Source organism: Bufo gargarizans, chromosome 2 (assembly GCF_014858855.1).
Source record: "Bufo gargarizans isolate SCDJY-AF-19 chromosome 2, ASM1485885v1, whole genome shotgun sequence".
Taxonomy (NCBI): Eukaryota; Metazoa; Chordata; class Amphibia; order Anura; family Bufonidae; genus Bufo; species Bufo gargarizans.
Window position 1 is genome coordinate 126,151,027 of NC_058081.1, and position 21,830 is coordinate 126,172,856.

A 21,830-nucleotide genomic window follows, 5' to 3' on the forward strand; every position below is an offset into this window, starting at 1 on the left:
TTTTTCAGTTTTTGGGCGATTATCTTAAGTAGGGTCTCATTTTTTGCGGGATGAGTTGACGGTTTGATTGGCACTATTTTGGGGTGCATATGACTTTTTGATCGCTTGCTATTACACTTTTTGTGACGTAAGATGACAAAAATGGCTTTTTGTACACCGTTTTTATTTTTATTTTTTTACGGTGGTCACCTGAGGGGTTAGGTCATGTGATATTTTTTTAGAGCCGGTCGATACGGACGCGGTGATACCTAATATGCATACTTTATTTTTATTTATGTAAGTTTTACACAATGATTTCATTTTTGAAACAAAAAAAAAATTATGTTTTAGTGTTTCCATAGTCTAAGAGCCACAGTTTTTTCAGTTTTTCGGCAATTATCTTGGGTAGGGTATGATTTTTGTGGGATGAGATGACGTTTTGATTGATACTATTTTGGCGTACATGCGACTTTTGGCGTTCACCGTGCAGGGAAAGTAACATGACAGTTTTATAGATCAGGTCGTTAAGGACGCGGCGATACCTAATATATACCTATTTTATTTTATTTTTATTCATTGATAAATGTGTTTTTTTTTCTTAACTTTTTACACTTTTTTTTACATTTTATTTTTGGTTCTTGAAGATCCAGTGGGTCTGATGTCTGTATAATACAGTACAGAACCCAATATAGGGTTCTGTACTGTATTTTACTTACACTGAACAGATCTATGCTTTTAGCACAGATCTGTTCAGCACCATAGACAGCAGGATGCCTGATGGATGCCACAACTTCGCAGACAGGGAAGGGTGAGCATGGGGCTGCGGGGGGCGGTCGGGGGCTCTCTCCCTCTCCATCGGGGGGCTGCAAAGGCACAGCAGCTCCCCGATGGGAGAGGGAGGGAGCCCCTTGAACCTGACAGTTAACCTTTTCCATACCGCGGTCCGTACGGACCGAGGTATGGAAAGGGTTAAACGGCTGACATCTGCACAGATGTCAGCCGTTTATACCAGGGTGTCAGCAATGTGCTGACACCCTGGTATACCCACTAGACGCCAACGAATTTTCAAGGGGAGGCGGGCGGGGGATCGCGATCCCGCCTGCCGCACCGCCCACCTCCCGCAACACCCCCACCGCCTGCGACACACCCCCTGCACCACCCGCTGGCATAAAATCGTGCAGGGGGGGTTAAAATCTTTATTTTAGGCACTCTAAAGATTCTGCAGGGATCAGAAACTGCAAAAAGCGCAGCAAACCGCAGGTCTGAATTGACCTGCGGTTTGCTGCGATCGCCGACACGGGGGTTATATGATCCCCCCTGGCGTTGTGACATGATGCTGGCTGAATGATTTCAGCCGGCATCCTGTTCAGATTAACCCCCGCGGCGCCGGAATCTCTATTTAAACTTAGGACGTACCGGTACGCCCTGAATCCTTAAGGACTCGGGAAATAGGGCGTACCGGTACGCCCTAAGTCCTTAAGGGGTTAAACTTTTCAGGATCCCTGGTGTTGTCCATGGCTGGGGGGAGGAGACCGAGGACAACATTCTCCTGGGCGATGAGCATTCTCCAGGGCGTTCCACTGGTTTCAATTTAGTGAAAATGGGGGCCTTTATGCTCCAGTGTTTAAAGAGGGACCCCCATATATAAGGCATATAGGGAAAGGACCAGTACTGGGTGGCAACGTACTTAGACCCCCCGGTACAAACACAAAATGGCAGACATGTTACCAGCATCACAGAGGGCTGTCAGAATGCAGCATTTCCAGTCCTTGCTGCGAGAGATGCTGCATTCTGTTGTTGCAAGCACTGGCAGAGGAATTTCCATCCACAGATAAACAGGTGCAGGTACCAATCCTACCACGCCTGCGAAAAGAGGGTGGTTTGAAGATGTGTTGGTCACTTCAGTATGAGATCAGTCTTGCAGCCAACCCATTAACAGCCTTCTCCGGTTCCAGCCTCAGGGAATGCCTAGACCGCCGGTTGTCCGACTACATCGAGTTAATGGCCGGTGTGAACACTCTGAGAAGCAAGGAACCCCTTGACAACTGGGTGTGCATGCTTGACAGACAGACCTGTCACAATTTTACATAAAGCTGTTGGCTTGCCCCTCGTCAAGTGTTCTGTCTAAAAGGATGTTCAGCGAAGCAGGGGGGATCATGACCGAGAAACACACTTGCCTAGCTCAATGAATGAAAGAGGCATGGATCTCAGAGGAATTCAACATGTGTGATGACCACATGTAATTGAATTTCCTCATGCCAGCCCACACATATCTGCCACCACTCAGAACAAAGAATGTTCCTTGCCTTGTGTACAGTACAGACCAAAAGTTTGGACACATCTTCTCATTCAAAAAGTTTTCTTTATTTTCATGACTATGAAAATTGTAGATTAACACTGAAGGCATCAAAACTATGAATTAACATAACAAAAAGGTGTGAAACAACTGAAAATATGTAATATTCTACAGGGAGTGCAGAATTATTAGGCAAATGAGTATTTTGACCACATCATCCTCTTTATGCATGTTGTCTTACTCCAAGCTGTATAGGCTCGAAAGCCTACTACCAATTAAGCATATTAGGTGATGTGCATCTCTGTAATGAGAAGGGGTGTGGTCTAATGACATCAACACCCTATATCAGGTGTGCATAATTATTAGGCAACTAAAACAAGACCTATGAAACTATGGCGGAATTGCATTTTTTTCCCTCCATTTTTTTTCCAGCTTCTCACTACATCATATGCAATATTAAATGGTGTTTGATGCAAGAATGTTTTTTTTTTATGAATAAAATATATGTTATATGCAAGTTATATTATGCATTGTGTGTTGTTACTAAATTATTTCTATGGTTATACTATAAGTACATTGGCCAACAGTATTAAATTATTGTACTCATAATCCAAAACCAATTCTCACTCTCTCAGAAGGCTGGTACCCTGTTCATTTTTTTTTACTTTTCTGCTGGTGTTTGTGCTTCGTGTAAAGAAATTATCACTTTCTGTTCTTTATTACTTTATAACAGTTTCATTTAATTAAAACAACATTGATGTCTTCAGCTTAAAGAAGGCTTGGCGAATAAAAAAAAGTTTCATTAAATTGTGGAAGACAAAGTCATTTCCTGCCTGTTGCTTCATATTAAATATCAGCAATAGATCTCTTTTTTCGTCATCCCTGACTGCAGTTCTGAATGGCTTGAACCGTGTTTGCTTATTTATCTAGTGTGATAACAGAATGAAGAAATAAATCAGTAGTCACCACTATTTTTCTTACAGGTTGTCCTTGGCATATTGATAGGATATGCGATAAATGTACAAAAGAGCAGGTTCCTTCCTCTGGGTCCCAATACTATCTCAAAAATGGCTCCCACCATCCCAATTCATGCTCCAATGCTCTTCTTTGCCCTGCTCTAAATCGCACAGGGCAAAGGCATTTTCTGGAGTTCGGTGACGAACCGGGCTCTTCATAGGGCTGCCAGGTGGAGGTTTCCGCCCAGCAGTGAGCCTGGTGACATCACCGGCACTGATGGGCGGGCTTTAGCACTGCCCTAGCCTATAAAACGAACACACTGCTGGGTGGAAGCCTCCGCCCAGCAGTGTGTAATTGCAAATAAAAGAGCCCTTGCACTGCGCGATCCAGCGCATGGCAAGGGAGAGCATCGGAGCATGAAATGCTCTGATGCTAACATTGGGGAGGGGGGTGCCTGGGTGAAATTATGGGTATGTCCGGATTCAGCTCTGACCCCTTTATTGGAGAGGATGCAGCATGTGTATAGCTTTCTCCATTTGCTCCATTTGCTGATGGAGTGGATGCAGTGCATGCATGGCATCTTCTTCATTCATGGTGGGGCGCTAGTCTTGACATAGGAGATTCGGTGAAGCAGTCAAATTGAATTTTTTAAAACTTTGCTCATCTTTAGTGGGCAGCTATCAGACTTTTATAGCATTTTCTATCAATATGTTGTTTAAATGGGAAAACCCTATTTAAAGAGCTTATAACTAAATTGTAATAAAAAAGGTACTCATCTTCCAAATACTCTGTACTCCAATGCTGGCAGATTCCTGGTCCCCTGCCTTCCTTTGTTCACGTCCCCGAATTGACAACATGTGGACATGCGATTGAGGACTCTTGCACATGAATGTATTTTCATTTCATTTCCGTTCATTTTTTTTGTGGACCGTATACGGAACCATTCATTTCAATGAGTCCGCAAAAAAAAACGGAAGGTACTCCGTGTGCATTCTGTTTCCGTGTTTCCGTTCCGCAAAAGAATAGAACATGTCCTATTATTGTCAACCAGCTGTTCCATTCTGCAAGATACGTTATCTGTATTTTTTCGGATCCGTTTTTTTTTTATCAGTTTTTTGCGGACCGCAAAATAGATACAGTCATGTGCATGAACCCTTATTGTCTGCATTAGGGACAAGGATAATACTGTTCTATTAGGGGCCAGCTGTTCTGTTCCACAAAATACGGAATGCACATGGATGTTATCCTTATTTTTTGCGGACCGCAAAATACATACGGTCGTGTGCAAGAGGCCTGAGGCAGGAGGCAATCAATGCCTTTAGTGGTGATGTCAGTATTGGCATAAGAGGACGACTGAAAGGACATGCCTACATATATTTTTTAATTAGAGATAACCTCCAGACAACGCAGGCTGGTTTAGGCTTTATGGATGCAGCTTTTTTTATTTTATCTCCACATTCTAAAAGCTTACAGTAAGCAGCCACCTAAAGGATTGTTCAAATGTGGCATAAGTAGTTTGTTAGTGGAACTACTCTGAAGTACATATAATGTATTGAATAACTTTTGACACTATTTTTTAGGGGGGAGGGGTGAATGGAAGAAATCCATCAATTTAGTCATTGTTTTGGGGATTTGATTTAGGGTGTTCACAATGCAGTATAATTGTGTGTTAACTTTATTCTGTCAGATATTACAACTAAAGCAATACCAAATTTATAGTTTTGTTTATTGTTTTGGAACACCTCATTTTAAGATCCATATTTTTTCATGGGCACCATTTTAAACTAATTTTTTTTTGTACTTTTTATTCTTTGTTTTGGGAGGTGAGATGAACAAAAACAGCAACTCTGGTATTTTATCTTTTGCAATGTTCACCTGGGACCAATGATGTGTTAATGTGATCACACAGGTCATTACAGTTATGGTGATACCAATTATTTATAATTATGTATATTTTTTTTATATATTTTATACTGAAACCTACTACACATGTCAGTATTTGTTAGCAGAGCTTAATCACTGATTTCCATCACTGGTTGTGAGCCAAAACCAGGACTATCGTCTACAAAGGAATAAGGTACAATCGTAAGATTTGCGCCTGTTCTGTGTTTTTTACCATCTGGTTTTGGCTCACAATGACTGAAGTAAATCACTGACCAAATGCTGGCCAAAACATTAATTTGTGGATTAGTCTTAGTTTTGTAAGGAAAAAAAAAGGTTTATTTTTATTTTTAGTGTTTTTTTTGGCTTCCAGTGATCATGTCATGGTGATTCTGTTGGACCTTAAGAGGGTGTCCTTTTGGTCTGTAATACTAGGTCAGGTGCCGTGGAGACTATTGACAGGAGCATCTAAGGAGTTTAATGACATACCCCCTACCTTATAAATAAACCTGATCTGGCCGCCATTTTACATTCAGTCTTTTGCCAGTGTAGGGAGAGGTTGCTAAGTGGAGCAGGGACAGGCTGTTAGGGACACCAAACGCTAGCTAATAGGGCCACAAAAGTCCTTTTAAGGACTGGTATAGGTGTGCTATCGATATGTGTGATACACAGAGGGGTGCGATATACTTATAATATACTTTCTAACATAGAAAGTATATTATACTGCATTTGTATTGTGCAGCAGTTGTGTGCGGTTCTGCTGCGATACTGCAGCTACACAGAGTGACAATCACTATTGGAACAAATAATTTCTACTGGTGTGATATACCAGTTGCCCCCCCCCCCCAAAAAAAAACCTGATTGAAGCAGGGGTGTTATATACCAATAATATACTCTCTATATAGTGCATTTGGGTAGTGTAGAATTTGTTTGATGTTTTGCGGTGTTACCTCAGCTACACAGAGTGACAAACGACATTGGAACCAATAATTTCTACTGATGTGATTAACCATTCCCCCCCCCCCCCAAAAAAAAAATGCTGTGATGTCACAAGTTCTCACAACAATACTTAGTGCACCAATCACTAATATCACTATTGAGACCTTATAAAATGTGTGTACCGCGGAAAAAAAAATCGCATCATTAGGGATTTTTGCAATGGTGCTTTTTTTTTTAAACAGTCGATCTGCATATATAGCGATTGTTCTGACATGCATGTGAAATGTAATCAAATACACTGCGTTAATGACAAATTACTTACAGTGATCAGTTCTTCCTCAATGCCGCGAAAATTGTTGCCAGCCATCATTTCTGATCACATCCAACTTTGGTCGGTGGAAACCAGTTGCTGTAGTAGGCCGCACCTATTTTGCGCATGCACATACGCGAAAATTACATTGCCAATATTTTGCATTGAAAAAAATAATCAATGGAAATCGCAAATTTGAATAATACATCTGGTATGTCACTGTCCATGTAGTGGGACAATTTGTGCACTTCTAGTAAGTATTTGGTGGCTGCAAATATGACCTGAAGGTTTTTCAGATTTGCCTGCCATTCAAGTCTATGGGGGCCGCTGCGAACACACGGTTCGCGAACATTTGAGCGTGAATGCGCATTTGCGTTCTCGAACTGTCCCGGCCAATGTTCGCCCATCACTACTGCCAATGTTGTAAATGCTTTGCGTGGAAAATTATGCAATAAAAAAGAGCAGAGCAACCATTATTACAAAATTAATATATTAATACATTGTGGCAGAAAAACAACAAACAATAGCACATCAAGGATTATGCCATCATCATACTAGCAAGACAGACATATAGAACAGGTCAGGGAGGCCCAGTTTCACTTCATCAGGAATTATGGTGCTCCTTGTTCTAGTGGAAATCAGAACCAGCACCTACTTCATGTGGGCCTTTGGGCAATAATGTAGACCCCTCTCTACCCTATTCGGAGCCTCAAAACCATATAGCATGTTTATTCTATTGCTATGTGCTCTCAAGTACAATAGAATTTGGTTGCTTGGTACTAACATCAGCCTTGATAAAACAATATAAAAAATCTTGAGATATCGGAGTCAAGAGAGCCATTTACAGATGAGCCAATTTAGCCATCTCTGGTCTGGGACCCTGTTTTCATTCAGCTCAACCTATTGTACTCCTATCTCCTCATTCTAGCGATCATGAGGGTCTTAGCAGTCAGACCAACACTGATCCAAACCTTTCATATGTCATTATGAGCTTATCAAATATTTTTTAATATTTTTTTTAGGCACACTTTAACCTTCTTTGTTAGGCCCCTTTCACACGGGCGAGTTTTCCGTGCGGGTGCGATGAACGCATTGCACCCGCACTGAATCTTGACCCATTCATTTCTATGGGACTGTGCACACGAGCGGTGATTTTTACGCATCACTTGTGCGTTGCGTGAAAATCGCAGCATGCTCCTCTTTGTGCGTTTTTCACGTAACGCAGGCCCTATAGAAATGAATGGGGTTGCGTGAAAATCGCATGCATCCGCAAGCAAGTGCAGATGTGGTGCGATTTTCACGCATGGGTTCTAGGTGACAGTCTATTCACTGTATTATTTTCCCTTATAACATGGTTATAAGGGAAAATAATAGCAATCTGAATACAGAATGCTTAGTATAATAGTGCTAGAAGGGTTAAAAATAATAAAAAAGTTAACTCACCTTCTCCTCTTGTTCGCGTAGAGGCCGGTCTGTTCTTTAGCTGTGGCTAAAGGACCTTTGATGACGTCAGATCACATGCTCCATCACCACGGTGATGGACCATGTGATTGGAGCATGTGATCTGACATCATCAAAGGTCATTCAGTCCACAGCTAAAGAACAGACCGGCATCTACGCTAACAAGAGGAGAAGGTGAGTTAACTTTTTTATTATTTTTAACCCTTCCAGCACTATTATACTAAGCATTCTGTATTCAGAATGCTATTATTTTCCCTTATAACCATGTTATAAGGGAAAATAATACAATCTTCAGAACATCAATCCCAAGCCCGAACTTCTGTGAAGAAGTTCGGGTTTGGGTACCAAACATGCGCGATTTTTCTCACGCGAGTGCAACGCATGACAATGTTTTGCACTCGTGCGGGAAAATCGCGCATTTTCCCGCAACGCGCCCGGCTCTTATCCGGGCAAAAAAAATCACGCCCGTGTGAAAGAGGCCTTAAATGTCTCAGTATTGGGGAAATAGTTTTAGTTTTTTAATACATTTATTAAGGCCTCCTTTAGGTCCCTTTCACACAAGCGAGTTTTCCGTGCGGGTGCAATGCATGACGTGAACGCATAGCACCCGCACTGAATCCTGACCCATTCATTTCAATGGGTCTGTGTACATGAGCATTGTTTTTCATGCATCAGTTCTGCATTGCGTGAAAATCGCAGCATGTTCTATATTCTGCGTTTTTCACGCAGCCCTGGCCCCATAGAAGTGAATGGGGCTGCGTGAAAAACACATTGCATCTGCAAGCAAGTGCGGGTGCGATGCGTTTTTCACTGATGGTTGCTAAGAGATGTTGTTTGTAAACATTCAGTTTTTTATCACGCGTGTGAAAAACGCATCAAAACGCATTGCACCCGCGCGGAAAAAACTGAACAACTAAACACAATCGCAGACAAAACTGACTGAACTTGCTTGCAAAATAGTGCGAGTTTCACTGAACGCACTCTGAACACATCCGGCCCCAATCCGCAACGCCCGTGTGAAACCAGCCTTAGGCTGCGTTCACACGGGCGACATTTCCGCGCGGGTGCAATGCAGTAGGTGAACGCATTGCACCTGCACTGAATCCTGACCCATTCATTTCAATGGGGCTGTGCACATGAGCATTTTTTTTCATGCATCACTTCTGCGTTGCGTGAAAATCGCAGCATGTTCTATATTCTGCGTTTTTCACGCAGCCCTGGCTCCATAGAAGTGAATGGGGCTGCGTTAATAATTGCATCTGCAAGCAAGTGCGGATGCAATGCGTTTTTCACTGATGGTTGCTAGGAGATGTTGTTTGTAAACCTTCCGTTTTTTATCACGCGCGTGAAAAACGCATCAAAACGCATTGCACCCGCGCGGAAAAAACTGAACAACTAAACGCAATTGCAGACAAAACTGACTGAACTTGCTTGCAAAATGGTGCGAGTTTAACTGAACGCACCCTGAACGCATCCGGACCAAATCTGTCACGCTCGTGTGAACTCAGCCTAATACATGCTTGTCTTAATTTATCACTTACTGTCATCAGATATGGCAGAATTATTAAGATGTGCTGTAGACTGCAGGTCTAATGTACACCAGTTTTCTGGCCTGGATTATTAGAAATGTGCTGGCTCCGCACTGGCTACTCCCCACCATGCTCTACTCTTTTTATAGAAAAGTGACAAGCCCCCATTCGTAACAAAACTTTGTATATGGGCAGTGTGCGCCAATCTTTGGAACTCTTTGATGACAGTTTTCTGGTATAAAGGAGTTGATAAACAGTGATGGCCAGTTCGCCGTGTTCGCCGACAAACACACGCGATCTGCCATCTTCACTTCCAAGTCCAGCGATGCAGAGGTACTGCCTGCTCCCGGTAACCGCATGTGTTTCAGAGCGGCTCGCGGCGCAGGCACAGGTAAGGACTTACCTCTTTATCGCTAGACTTGGGAGTGAAGATGGCAGGTCGCATTTGTTCGTCGGCGAACACTGCGAACTGGCCATCAGTGTTGATAAATGTCTTTTAGGGTACGTCCCCATAGGATTGGCCTCCTGTGGATTTTCTGTACAGAAAAATCTGCAGCATACCTGCCTGAATTATGCAGTGGCAAAATGACAATTCAAATTATTGTAAAGGGTCAATCCACAGTGACAATCCCAAACATAAATTGACATATTGCAGAGTTAAAATTTGCCCTATAGGTCTAGTTATGTGCAGATATTTGTTGCAAAGTTTTCTATAGTGTGTGGATGAGATTTTTAATATCTCATCCACTTTGCTGTCACTGTAACATGCTGTGGATTGTCAATGTGCAATTCTGCTGGCCCCTTATGGCCATACACTTAGGATTACTGATGATACTAAGGCCTCTTTCACACGGGCGTCAGTTTTTTTGCCCGGATAAGAGCCGGGTGCGTTGCGGGAAAATGCGCGATTTTCCCGCGCGAGTGCAAAACATTGTCATGCGTTGCACTCGCGTGAGAAAAATCGCGCATGTTTGGTACCCAAACCCAAACTTCTTCATAGAAGTTCGGGCTTGGGATTGATGTTCTGAAGATTGTATTATTTTCCCTTATAACATGGTTATAAGGGAAAATAATAGCATTCTGAATACAGAATGCATAGTAAACCAGCGCTAGAGGGGTTAAAAAAATCAAAATAAAAATTTAACTCACCTTAGTCCACTTGATCGCGAAGCTGGCATCTCCTTGTGTCTCCTCTGCGCTGAGCGGCTGAACAGGACCTGGGGTGAGCTGCTCCATTAAATACAGGTTAAGGACCTTCGATGACGTCACTCCGGTCATCAGATGGTACGTCACATGATCTTTTACCATGGTGATTCACCATGGTAAAAGACCATGTGATGACTGGAGTGACGTCATCGAAGGTCCTTAAGCGATATTTAATGCAGCAGCTCAGCCCAGGTCCTGTTCAGCCGCTCAGCGCAGAGGAGACACAAGGAGATGCCAGCTTCGTGATCAAGTGGACTAAGGTGAGTTAAACTATTTTTTATTTTTTTTTAACCCCTCTAGCGCTGGTTTGCTATGCATTCTGTATTCAGAATGCTATTATTTTCCCTTATAACCATGTTATATGTCTCCATCCCGATCGTCTCCTAGCAACCGTGCGTGCAAATCGCATGGCATCTGTACTTGCTTGCGGATGCCATCCGATTTTCACACACCCCATTCATTTCTATGGGGCCTGCGTCACGTCGAAATCGGACAATATAGAGCATGCTGCGATTTCAACTGAACGCACAAGTGATGCGTTAAAAACAACGCTCATGTGCACAGCCCCATAGAAATGAATGGGTCAGGATTTAGTGCGGGTGCCATACGTTCGCCGCACGGATCACACCCGCACGGAAAACTCGCCCGTGTGAAAGGGGCCTAACTAAAACTTTTTTTGAACTCGAAATAGCTATCGCTATACATTGAACAGCATATAGAAGCAGTGGCGTTGCTAGGGCTGGTGTCACCCGATGCGGTAGAAAATGGTGTGTCCCCCCAAGCCTAACCCCCCTCCCCCGAAGCAATACATTTTTAGCCATATATGGGGGCCCTGGGGGTGCTACTGCCGAGGGGGGGCATCTGTTAGCTCAGCAGACCCCCCCAAAGCTTAGAGCCCCAGCACTCCCTTTCCCCCCTGTTGGCAGCAGCTCACCTAGGTCAGGTGCACCCCACTTTCGCTGACTGGCTGACAAAGACACCAAATGCTGTTCAATTTCTTCTGATGACCGCTTCTTTGTGTGGTCATCGTGTTCTGACCTGTGTGGACGAGTCACGTCAGGCATGTCCATCAAGCTCCGTCCCGGCCACCACGGCGCTGCTGATGTCTCTTCACATCCTTCACTGAGCCTGCCGGGGGGTGGTTGTGGGTGCTAGCAGACAGATCGCCGACGGGGGGAAGGGGGTTTGCTAGCAGTCAGATCGCTTACCTGACAGTGGCAGATCCAGAGCCTGGTGTCGGGAGGGGCACTTCCAGATTATTTTCTGTCCGCTGCCACAAAACAATGGTGCTTATAAAACAGACTACACAGTGTAGAGGTATACTGTATATTGTGTGGCACAGTGTAGAGGTATACTGTATATTGTGTGGCACAGTGTAGAGGTATACTATATATTGTGGGGCACAGTGTAGAGGTATACTGTATATTGTGTGGCACAGTGTATGCTATATGTGTATAACATAATCATATTTCACATGAAAACTTGCAATTGCTTGGCTTGGCCCTTGGGGGTCTCGGACACCACTTCAACACTTTGACTAGTGGGCTCAGTGGAGCTGATGTTGTGTTTTATCTTTATGAGAAAGATTTCATAATAAGGATTTGGAGAAGGGGCAGTGGGGTCACAGAGCAGGGAGAGGCTGGTGCTGCTACTAGGGAGCTAATACCATGGGGGAGTAATAAAGTACACCACAATGCCCCCCCTAGTAGAAAAAATATTCTTATAATGTGATTTAATAAATACCTCCTTGTAATGCCCCCAGTTGAGCTAATGCCCCCATAGTGCCCCATAATGTGCCAGTATAAAATACCCCTATATAGTGCCCCCAGAAAATGCTCCCATAGTGCTCCTCTCCCCCATTCCGCCTGGTGCCCCCCATAATGTACTAATATAAAATTCCCAATATATAGTTCCCCAGTAGATGCCCTTAGTGTCCCCCATAATTTGCAAGTATATAATACCCCTTCTTAGTGCCCCCTGTAGATGACCCCATAGTACTCCTCTCCCCCTTTCCCCATAGTACCCACCATAGTGTCCCAGTATAATATGCTACTGTACAGAGCCCCCTATATAAAATACCCCTTCTTTGTGGCTTCAGTAGATGCCCCTATAGTGCCCCAATAATGTGCCGGTAATAAGTGCCCCCATAGCTGCCCCCCAATAATTTGCCAGTAAAATGTGCCCCCATAGATGCTCCCCAATCATATGCTAGTAAAAAGAGCACCCTCCATCATGTGCCAGCAATAAGAGCCCCCCCATCATGTGCCAATAATAAGAGCCCCCATCATGTGCCAGTAACAAGAGCCCCCCAATAATGTGCCAGTAACAAGAGCCCCCCATCATGTGCCAGTAACAAGAGCCCCCCAATCAGGTGCCAGTAACAAGAGCCCCCAATCATGTGCCAGTAACAAGAGCCCCCCAATCATGTGCCAGTAGCAAGACCCCCCCATCATGTTCTAGTAGCAAGAGCCCCCCATCATGTGTCAGTAACAAGAGCCCCCGCATCTTGTGCCAGTAACAAGAGCCCCCCATCATGTGCCAGTAAAAGTATTGTACATATAAAAAAAAAACAGTTATACTTACCTCCATGTCAGTGATGCAATGCAGGCCTCTTCCGGCCTGTGTCCTGCGGTGTATGGCTCATGCGGTGCAATGATGTCATTGGGCCGCCTGCACCGGCTTCTGATAGGCTGCCGGCATTATGCCAGTAGCCTATCAGATGAACAGGGAAGGGACATGCCTTTCCTTCCCCTGCCCCGCCGCAGAATCCATTTGTATCGCTCTCCTGAGGACAATAGAAGTGCTCATCTCCCTTTCCCCTGCCGCCGCCATCAGACTGATGTCAACCTATCACTGGTGTCACCCAGTGCGGCCCGCACCCGCCGCACCCCCTCCCAGAATTTTGGTTGGTGACTATTAAAACTCCTGTTTTTTTCATACTCACCAGGATGCAATAGGTAAAACTAACTTAATAATCAATTCGTTGGGGCACTTCCACATAAAATCTTGTTGTGTTTTCCATAAAAAAAATTGTACTGAATGATACAGTATTTATAAAATTCTAGCCAATATTTTATATCCAGTAGTTATTACACAATGACACATCTACTGTATACATTGTTATAATAAACTCACATTCCTTGAATGTCTAAGGTGGTCTAGACTAAACTATACTCTCTATTTTAGTCACAGGTGTTCCCTAACTGGTGAAGATTTAAACAGACAATGGTTATCACCCAAGTGCGATCTAGAACCAACCATTTATCACGTGAAGGGTCTATTGTACTACCTGACCAGCATTGGCAGAACACCACTGGTGAGTCCATAAAAAATGCAATTTTGTCATGTATAAGACTAATATCCAATGTAGTAGATACCGTAAAGATTTAGTGATGATTAGATTAGTTAATATATTCAACAGTTACCATTAAATGGGCATTCTAGTTGTTGTCCTCTGAAGGACCAGAACAATTTCTGTTTTTGTGTTTTTGTTTTTTCCTTTCTACCTTCCAAAAGCCAAATTTTTTAATGATTCATTAACATGGCCATATGAGGTCTTTTGAGGAAGTAGAATTTTTTTAGTGGTGTTATTTAATTTACTATATCTCGTTTTGGAAAATAGGAAAAAATGATTTGTGGGGTGAAATGAAAAAAAAAAACACAATTCATTCACTATGTGCTAAAAATGTGGAATCCTTATTCTGTGGGTCAGTATGATTATGAAAATACCAAATTTAATATATTTTTTTATATGTTTTATTAATAAAAAAAAGTTTGGAAAAAAATAAACATTTTATTTGCATTGCCAATTTCTGTTGCCCATACCTTTTATAAATTTTCATCAATCGAGTTGTATGGAGCTTGATTTTGGGGGGTGAACTGTCATTTTTATTTACATTTTGGAGTATGTAAAACTTTTTGATCACATTTTCATTTTTGGGGTGGACCAGGTGAACAAAAAAAGAAAATTATGCATTTTTCCTTTTTTTCCTTTACAATGTTGTCTGCACATGAAAAATTGATGTCATAATTAGGACTTTTCAGATGACAAAATACCTGATATGTTTACTTTGTATTGCTTATTTTTACATGCAAAATTGGAAATTGGACATTTAAATTTTTCATATTATTCATATATTTATTCATTTTTTTAAACTTTAAAAAAATCTTTTTAATGTAATGTTTAGTATTCATAGGGGCTTTAACCACTTAAGGACACGGTCATATTTCACCTTAAGAACCAGGCAATTTTTTGCAAATCTGACCAGTGTCACTTTATGTGTGAATAACTTTAAAACGCTTTGACTTATCTAGGCCATTCTGAGATTGTTTTTTCATCACATATTGTACTTCATGTCACTGGTAAAACGGAGTAAAAAAAAAAAACATTTTTATTTATAAAAAAATACCAAATTGACCAAAAAATGTACACATTTTTCAAATTTCCAAGTTTCAATGTCTCTACTTCTATAATACATAGTAATAGTTCCAAAAATTGTTATTCCTTTACATTCCCCATATGTCTACTTCATGTTTGGATCATTTTGGGAATGCAATTTTATTTTTTGAGGATGTTACAAGGCGTAGAAGCTTAGAAGCAAATCTTGAAATTTTTCTGCCATTTTCAAAAACCCACTTTTTAAGAACCAGTTCAGGTCTGAAGTCAATTTGTGAGGCTTACATAATATAAACCACCCAAAAAAGACTCCATTATAGAAACTACACCCTCGAGGTATTCAAAACTGGTTTTACAAATGTTGTTAACCCTTTAGGTGTTCCACAAGAGTTAATGGCAAATTTTCCATTTTAATCCATTTTTTTCAGTAACAAAGCAAGGGTTAACAGCCAAACAAAACTCAATATTTATTGCCCTGATTCTGTAGTTTGCAGAAACACCCCATATGTGGTTGTAAACTACTGTAAAGGGCACACGGCAGGGCGTAGAGGGAAAGGAGTGCCGTGTGGTTTTTGGAAGGCAGATTTTGCTGGACTGGTTTATTTATACCATGTCCAATTTGAAACCCCCCTGATACACCCCTAGAGTAGAAACTACAAAAAAGTGACCCATCTAAGAAACTACACCCCTCAAGATATTCAAAACAGATTTTACAAACTTTGTTAACCCTTTAGGTGTTCCACAACAGTTATTGGTAAATGAAGATGAATTTTAAGAATTTCAGTTTTTTGGAAAATTTTCCATTTTAATCAATTTTTTCCAGTAACAAAGCAAGGGTTAACAGCCAAACAAAACTCAATATTTATTGCCCTGATTCTCTACTTTGCAGAAACACCCCATATGTGGCCTGTAAACTACTGTATGGGCACATGGCAGGGCGTAGAGGAAAGGGAGTGCCATGTGGTTTTTGGAAGGCAGATTTTGCTGGACTGGTTTATTTACACCATGTCCCATTTGAAGCCCCCCTGATGCACCCCTAGAGTAGAAACTCCATAAAAGTGACCCTATTTTGGAAACTATGTTATAAGGTGGCAGTTTTGTTGGGGCTATTTTTAAGGTACATATGATTTTTGGTTGCTCTATATTACATTTTTGTGAGGCAAGGTTACGAGAAATAGAAATTCTGAAATGTCATCTTTATTTGCCATAAACTGTTAAGGAACACCTAAAGGGTTAATAATAAAGTTTGTGAAATCAGTTTTGAATACCTTGAGGGGTGTTGTTTCTTAGATGGGGTCACTTTTATGGAGTTTCAACTCTAGGGGTGCATCAGGGGTTCTTCAAATGGGACATGGTGCCAAAAAAAGGCCATCAAAATCTGCCTTCCAGAGACCATACGGCGTTCCTTTCCTTCTGCGCCCTGCCGTTTGGTCATACAGCAGTTAATGACCACATATGGGGTGTTTCTGTAAACTGAAGAATCAGGGTAATAAATATTAAGTTTTGTTTGGCTATTAACCCTTGCTTTGTTACTGGAAAAATGGATTAAAATGGAAAATGTGCCAAAAAATAGCTGTTTTGGCACCGCTTTAATTTTATTCTTTTGACCGTGTTCATCTGAGCGGTTAGGTCCTTTTTTAGAGTAGATTCTTACGGACGCGGCAATACCTAATATGTCTACTTTTTAAAAATGTATTTAGGTTTTAATCTTTTTTTTATAATTTTTTGTTTAAAAAAGGAGTCCGTTTTTTTTTTTTAAGTTTTTAGCCGAGTCTCTTAAGAATGGGCTAATTTTTTGCAGGATGTGAGGACGGTTTTATTGGCACTACTTTGGGGGCATATGACTTTTTGATCGCTTGCTATTACACTTTTTGTGATGCAAGAGGACAAAAAATATATATTTTTTGCACAGTTTTTATTAAATTTTTTTGACCGTGTTCATCTGAGGGGTTTGGTCATGGGGTATGTTTATAGAGCAGATTCTTACGGACGCGGCAGTACCTAATATGTCTACTTTTATTTATTTTAGTTTTACAAAATAATATTTTTGCTAAAAAATGTTAAAATTGGGGAAGGGGATTATAAATTTAGTACTCCATGGAAGTGTGGTACTCCCTGGGCCCTGCAGAGGCTCGATTGATGGGGACACATGTCACACTGAGTGGTGGTGTCCTTCCATATCCCCCTCCTGTGACACACTCTGCTTTTTTTTTTACTGTCCCTTCTTTCCAGTATGGGGGACCACACCTGGAAAGTGTTGGCCAGGGATGATCCGAGTGCCTCCAGTTCCCGAGGTACTCCGGCCTGCTCTTTCCCGGTTAGAAAAGATCAGGGCCTTGAGGACTGCCTCATAGAACTGGAGGAATTTTCCTGTATTTCCAGTCCTCTTGGACAGCACAAATGAGTTGTACAAGGCAACCTGTACTAGGTAGACCACAACTTTTTTGTAGCATGCCCAGGTTTTGCGCATGGCATTATATAGAGATCAGAGAGATCAACTCCTCCCATATACCGATTCTAGTCGACGATACAGTCGGGCTTGAGGACTGTTGCCGCTGTACCTCGCACAGGGACAGGGGTTATGCCATTACCATGAATTGTGGACAGTAAAAGGACATCCCTCTTGTCCTTATATCTGACCAGCAACAGGTTTCCACTGGTAAGGGCACAGGTCTCACCCCTGGGGATAGGTACCTGGAGGAGGTGGATAGGGAAGCCCACAAGCGGACGTGGATCTGTCGGCGAGGGACTGGGACAAGGGGATACTAGTAAAAAAGTTATCCACGTACAGGTGGTAACCCTTATCTAGCAGTGGGTGCATAAGGTCCCACACAAGTTTGCCGCTAATACTCAGAGTGGGGGGACATTCTAGGGGTTGAATACGGGAATCTCGCCCCTCGTACACACAAAACTTGTAAGTGTACCCTGAGGTATTTTTGACTAGGCCCATGTGCTGCATGAGGCCCCAAAACTTCCTCATCTCGGCTGCACTGACCGTAGTCCAGCCACCGGCCCTAGCCAAAAAGGAGCCTGGGTGTTGAGCAATGAACTGTTGAGCATACAAGTTTGTTTGCTCCACCATCAGATTCACAAAGTGGTCACTGAAAAAAAGACTAAATTAGTCATATTCAGTGAAGCCCACTGTGTGAATCTGGATTCCTGGTTGACCAACAAAATCAGGAATCACAGGCTCAAAATCCTCTGGGGTACACCATGCAAGTTCACCAGTAGGGGGCTCAGGTGGACTTATCTGATGGGCCGGAAAACTAGTACGAGCCCCAGAGCTGCTCGTACTAGTGCGGGCCACAGGGTCCCTGGCATGGCGGTCTCCTTGCTCCGCCTGGCGGTGTCTCCACCACCTTGGGGGCTCATCATCATCGCTAGATGATGAGGAGGACGTGGATGACAAGAGGAAAGTGGGGTCATCCTAATCTTCACTGGGGCGTTCGGATTCGGAGGCAAGCAGGGCGTATGCCTCCTCAGCCGAGAACGTCCGGCGGGCCATAGGCGAGTGTGTGTGTGCGTGTGTGTGCGTGTAAAGCTTTATTTAGTGTGCGTGTGTGTGGGGGACGGGTGTTCGCGTACTTTGCCCTACACCTAACAGAAAAAAAAAAGAAAAAAATTTGAAAGCCCCTAAAAGTGTAAAAAAAAAACTAAAATTACAAAGCTGATTAGCAGTGGGGTGGGCGATGCGCTAACAGTGGCCGGATGCTAAGAGTGCCGGCCACAGTTAGCGCATGGAAAAAAAAAACACTTGCGCCCCCAAAAATGTGTGTGTGGGGGCGGGGAGGGTAATCTGCAGCACCCCTTGTGGGTCTACTGTGCAGATCTTTCACTTATACCTTATGTGGAGGCTCCACTTCTGGTTTTGGCTCACAATCACTGACCAAAACACTGACGTGTAAATGAGTCTTTAATCTGCAGCTTCATTCATTTCGGTGGGGTCTGCAGGGTACAGGGCTTCTATTCATGTGATGAGTGGGTATCCCAACAACTGGAGTACCCCTTTAATATATAAACTCATTTACTGGTAAACTACACTCAATATTATGGGAAAACTACCACAAGCATCAAATATGAGGCCACAGCCCTGACTAGACTGTAGAATTTCTTTTATGTCAATCTTAGCCTTTTCTGTCTTCCCTTTTATACCAAATATTTGTTGCTAGAAAGTGAAACAAACTTGCTGTATTAAAAATTTAAATGCACATATCAAATTGTATTATCTATATATACAGCTCAAGTCTATTTATTTAATTAAATCCTATGAACTATCTTTTGCTAAAAAAACTAATTTAATAAACATTTTTCACAAAAGGACAAAAATGTTTTAAATCATTTCTGAGGTCCTTGTAATAGTAATTGGTATCTGTAAGCTTTTGTTGAGGACATTTTTAACTAACTAATAGAAAACGTTAATGCTTTAAAGAGAATGTGTCATCGCTTTAAAGTGAAATCGTGAAATCGCTTTTTTAAGTTTAACATATTTTAACATAATAACAATTTGTTTATGATATTTATCATTCTCAAATGTCAATATGTATTTTTTAACAAAACTATAAAATCCTGCAGTTTTCACATTGGCCACTAAGCCTAATAATAGGCACCACTTCTTGGTCTGTACAGATCACTATACTGCAGTTATCTGCTTATCCGTCATTCTAATTCTGCCTGTAATGATATCACCTCTGTGTACAGATAAGGTAGGATCAACTATTCACAATAGGTGATTGTCACAGTTTTTCTATTCTTTCCTTGTACAATGATCTCTGCCCAGGTCACAGAGCATGCCTACAAAACTCTCCCATAGAAGTCAGTGAGGTCTCCTCCTGACCATCATGTCTATGGACCATGGGGCTGTTGTAAAGCAATTTTCTTAGTGCTTTCTAAATGCTGATAACAGCTAAGACAAGATGGTTGTCCCCATAATCATGTTCAGGAAATAGAATAAATCTGCAATCAGAAAATAAAAACAAATTAGAAAAGGAAATGTGTTACTATCTGGTTTTAACTGGCAGATAAACATTTTGGTGACACATTTCCTTGAAATATTTTCTGTGGTCTTTAGAAGCATAATTATAGGGGGTGCAGAGGTAAAATTCTTATTCAGGCTCTGAAGCCTGAGGTGTCCTGAAAGGTCTATTTGCCTTTTAAGAAAAGACATCAGTATTATAAATGGCACATGATAGGTGAGGGTCCGTCTGCAGATATTTTTGGTGGGGCCAAGAAGCTTAAATGTATGCATTTGGTAGTCTTTTAGATTACAAAGTTGAAGTGGCCCTTCTGATTTATACCATTTATATTCATTTGAGATTCGATAATTTCAGCAAAAATTTTGCAGGTTAGAGGTTACTTCCAGGATTCATATACAAAATGACTTCTAACTACAAAACTTCACAGCACACAGTAATTGTATAATTTAAGTATTCAGCATTTTATAGATTGTGGTTGTGCCAAGAACATTGCCGTTGTGATTGCCTGCATGTTTTAAGAAATTGTTTTGCCCTTTTTCTCAGTCTTTTTCATGCTGCGCCGCCTGGCATGCTCTAACACATTCATTGAATTAAACTTGGTATAGTTTTAACAAACACATGGACCCTATGTGTGAGCTGAGAGCAATTGCAAATGCCTGGTAGGTATTAAGTGCCAAGAAAATATTCAAGTCATATGAGCCCAGCGCTACCTCTTCTCCGAGCATTTCTGTTCCTGGGAACCTGCCGAGTGTAGACTGAATCCATGGTAAATTGTCAATATTTGTAAGTTAGTATGAAAAGCATTGATCTCTGTTCTTCCTGACTTCAGCCCGCCATTGTATGACAAGGCGATGTAACGCTGATTTCTTCCATCTCTAAAAACTCATTGATTTTAGCTCACCAGGAATACCAAGAGCATTTTGTATCCTCCGAAGGGAAGAATATATCTTCTAGATACTGCTGAGACTGTTGTTGGTAGTGATAATGGTATAAATTCTATAACAGTTCAGCAATAATGTAAAACAAACTACAATACATACAGTACAAAAATACCTCCTCTTGTTTAGAGGAAATATGTCATTGCTTAAAACATGCTTTTATGTTAAGCATATTTTAGAGAATTTTTGGTGGTTATTTTTAATTTACCATGTTATTATTTTACTATACTATTTTACTATAATGAAAATAAAAAAATACTACTATCCTGCCGTTTTTCGCACTAGTCACTAAGCATAACAATAGGCATCGCTACTTGGTCTGTAAAGATCACTTTTCAGTAGTCATATCATTATTATGACTGGCAGGATCCTCAATTCACAGTAAGTGATTTTCAAAGCTTATCTATTCCTTCTCTGTGCAAGATCCTCCATTCACAGTAAGTGATTTTCAAAGCTTATCTATTCCTTCTCTGTACAATGACATCTGCACAGGTCGCAGAACATGCCCAGTAAAATATTATTTATTTTACTAACTTATATAGCACCAACATATTCTATAGCACTTTAAAAACATTATCATCACTTGCTATCCCCAGTGAAGCTCACAATCTAAATTGCCTATCAGAATGTCTTTGTAATGTGGGAGGAAACTGGAGTACCTGGAAGAAACCCACACAAACATGGGGAGAACCAACATACTCCATGCAGATATTGTCCTTGGTTGAATTCGGAACTAGGATTCCATTGCTGCAAGGTACCAGTGTAAACCTCTGAGCTAGAGATGAGCGAACCAGTCGAGATTCGTTTAGGGTCCAGTTTGCCGAATTTCTGAAAAAGTTTGGTTCAGACTGAACTGAATTTGCTCCAATTGCCCTGAAAGTTGGTATATAACCCCCTTTATCCTCCTATGACTAATATTTTTTTAGAAAAAACATATCTTTTTGTTTATTTTTTATGTTTTTTTT

At 41.6% G+C, this 21,830-nt stretch overlaps 1 protein-coding gene across 1 annotated transcript in view; it reads left to right on the forward strand.

Annotated features, from left to right (window-relative positions):
* AGBL1 (AGBL carboxypeptidase 1) overlaps window positions 1-21,830 on the forward strand; it is a 1,106,789-nt gene that overhangs the window by 582,487 nt on the left and 502,472 nt on the right. Inside the window, exon 19 of the mRNA XM_044279459.1 lies at window positions 13,745-13,874. Coding sequence (XP_044135394.1) covers window positions 13,745-13,874 — 130 coding nt within the window. The remainder of the gene's footprint in view (window positions 1-13,744; window positions 13,875-21,830) is intronic.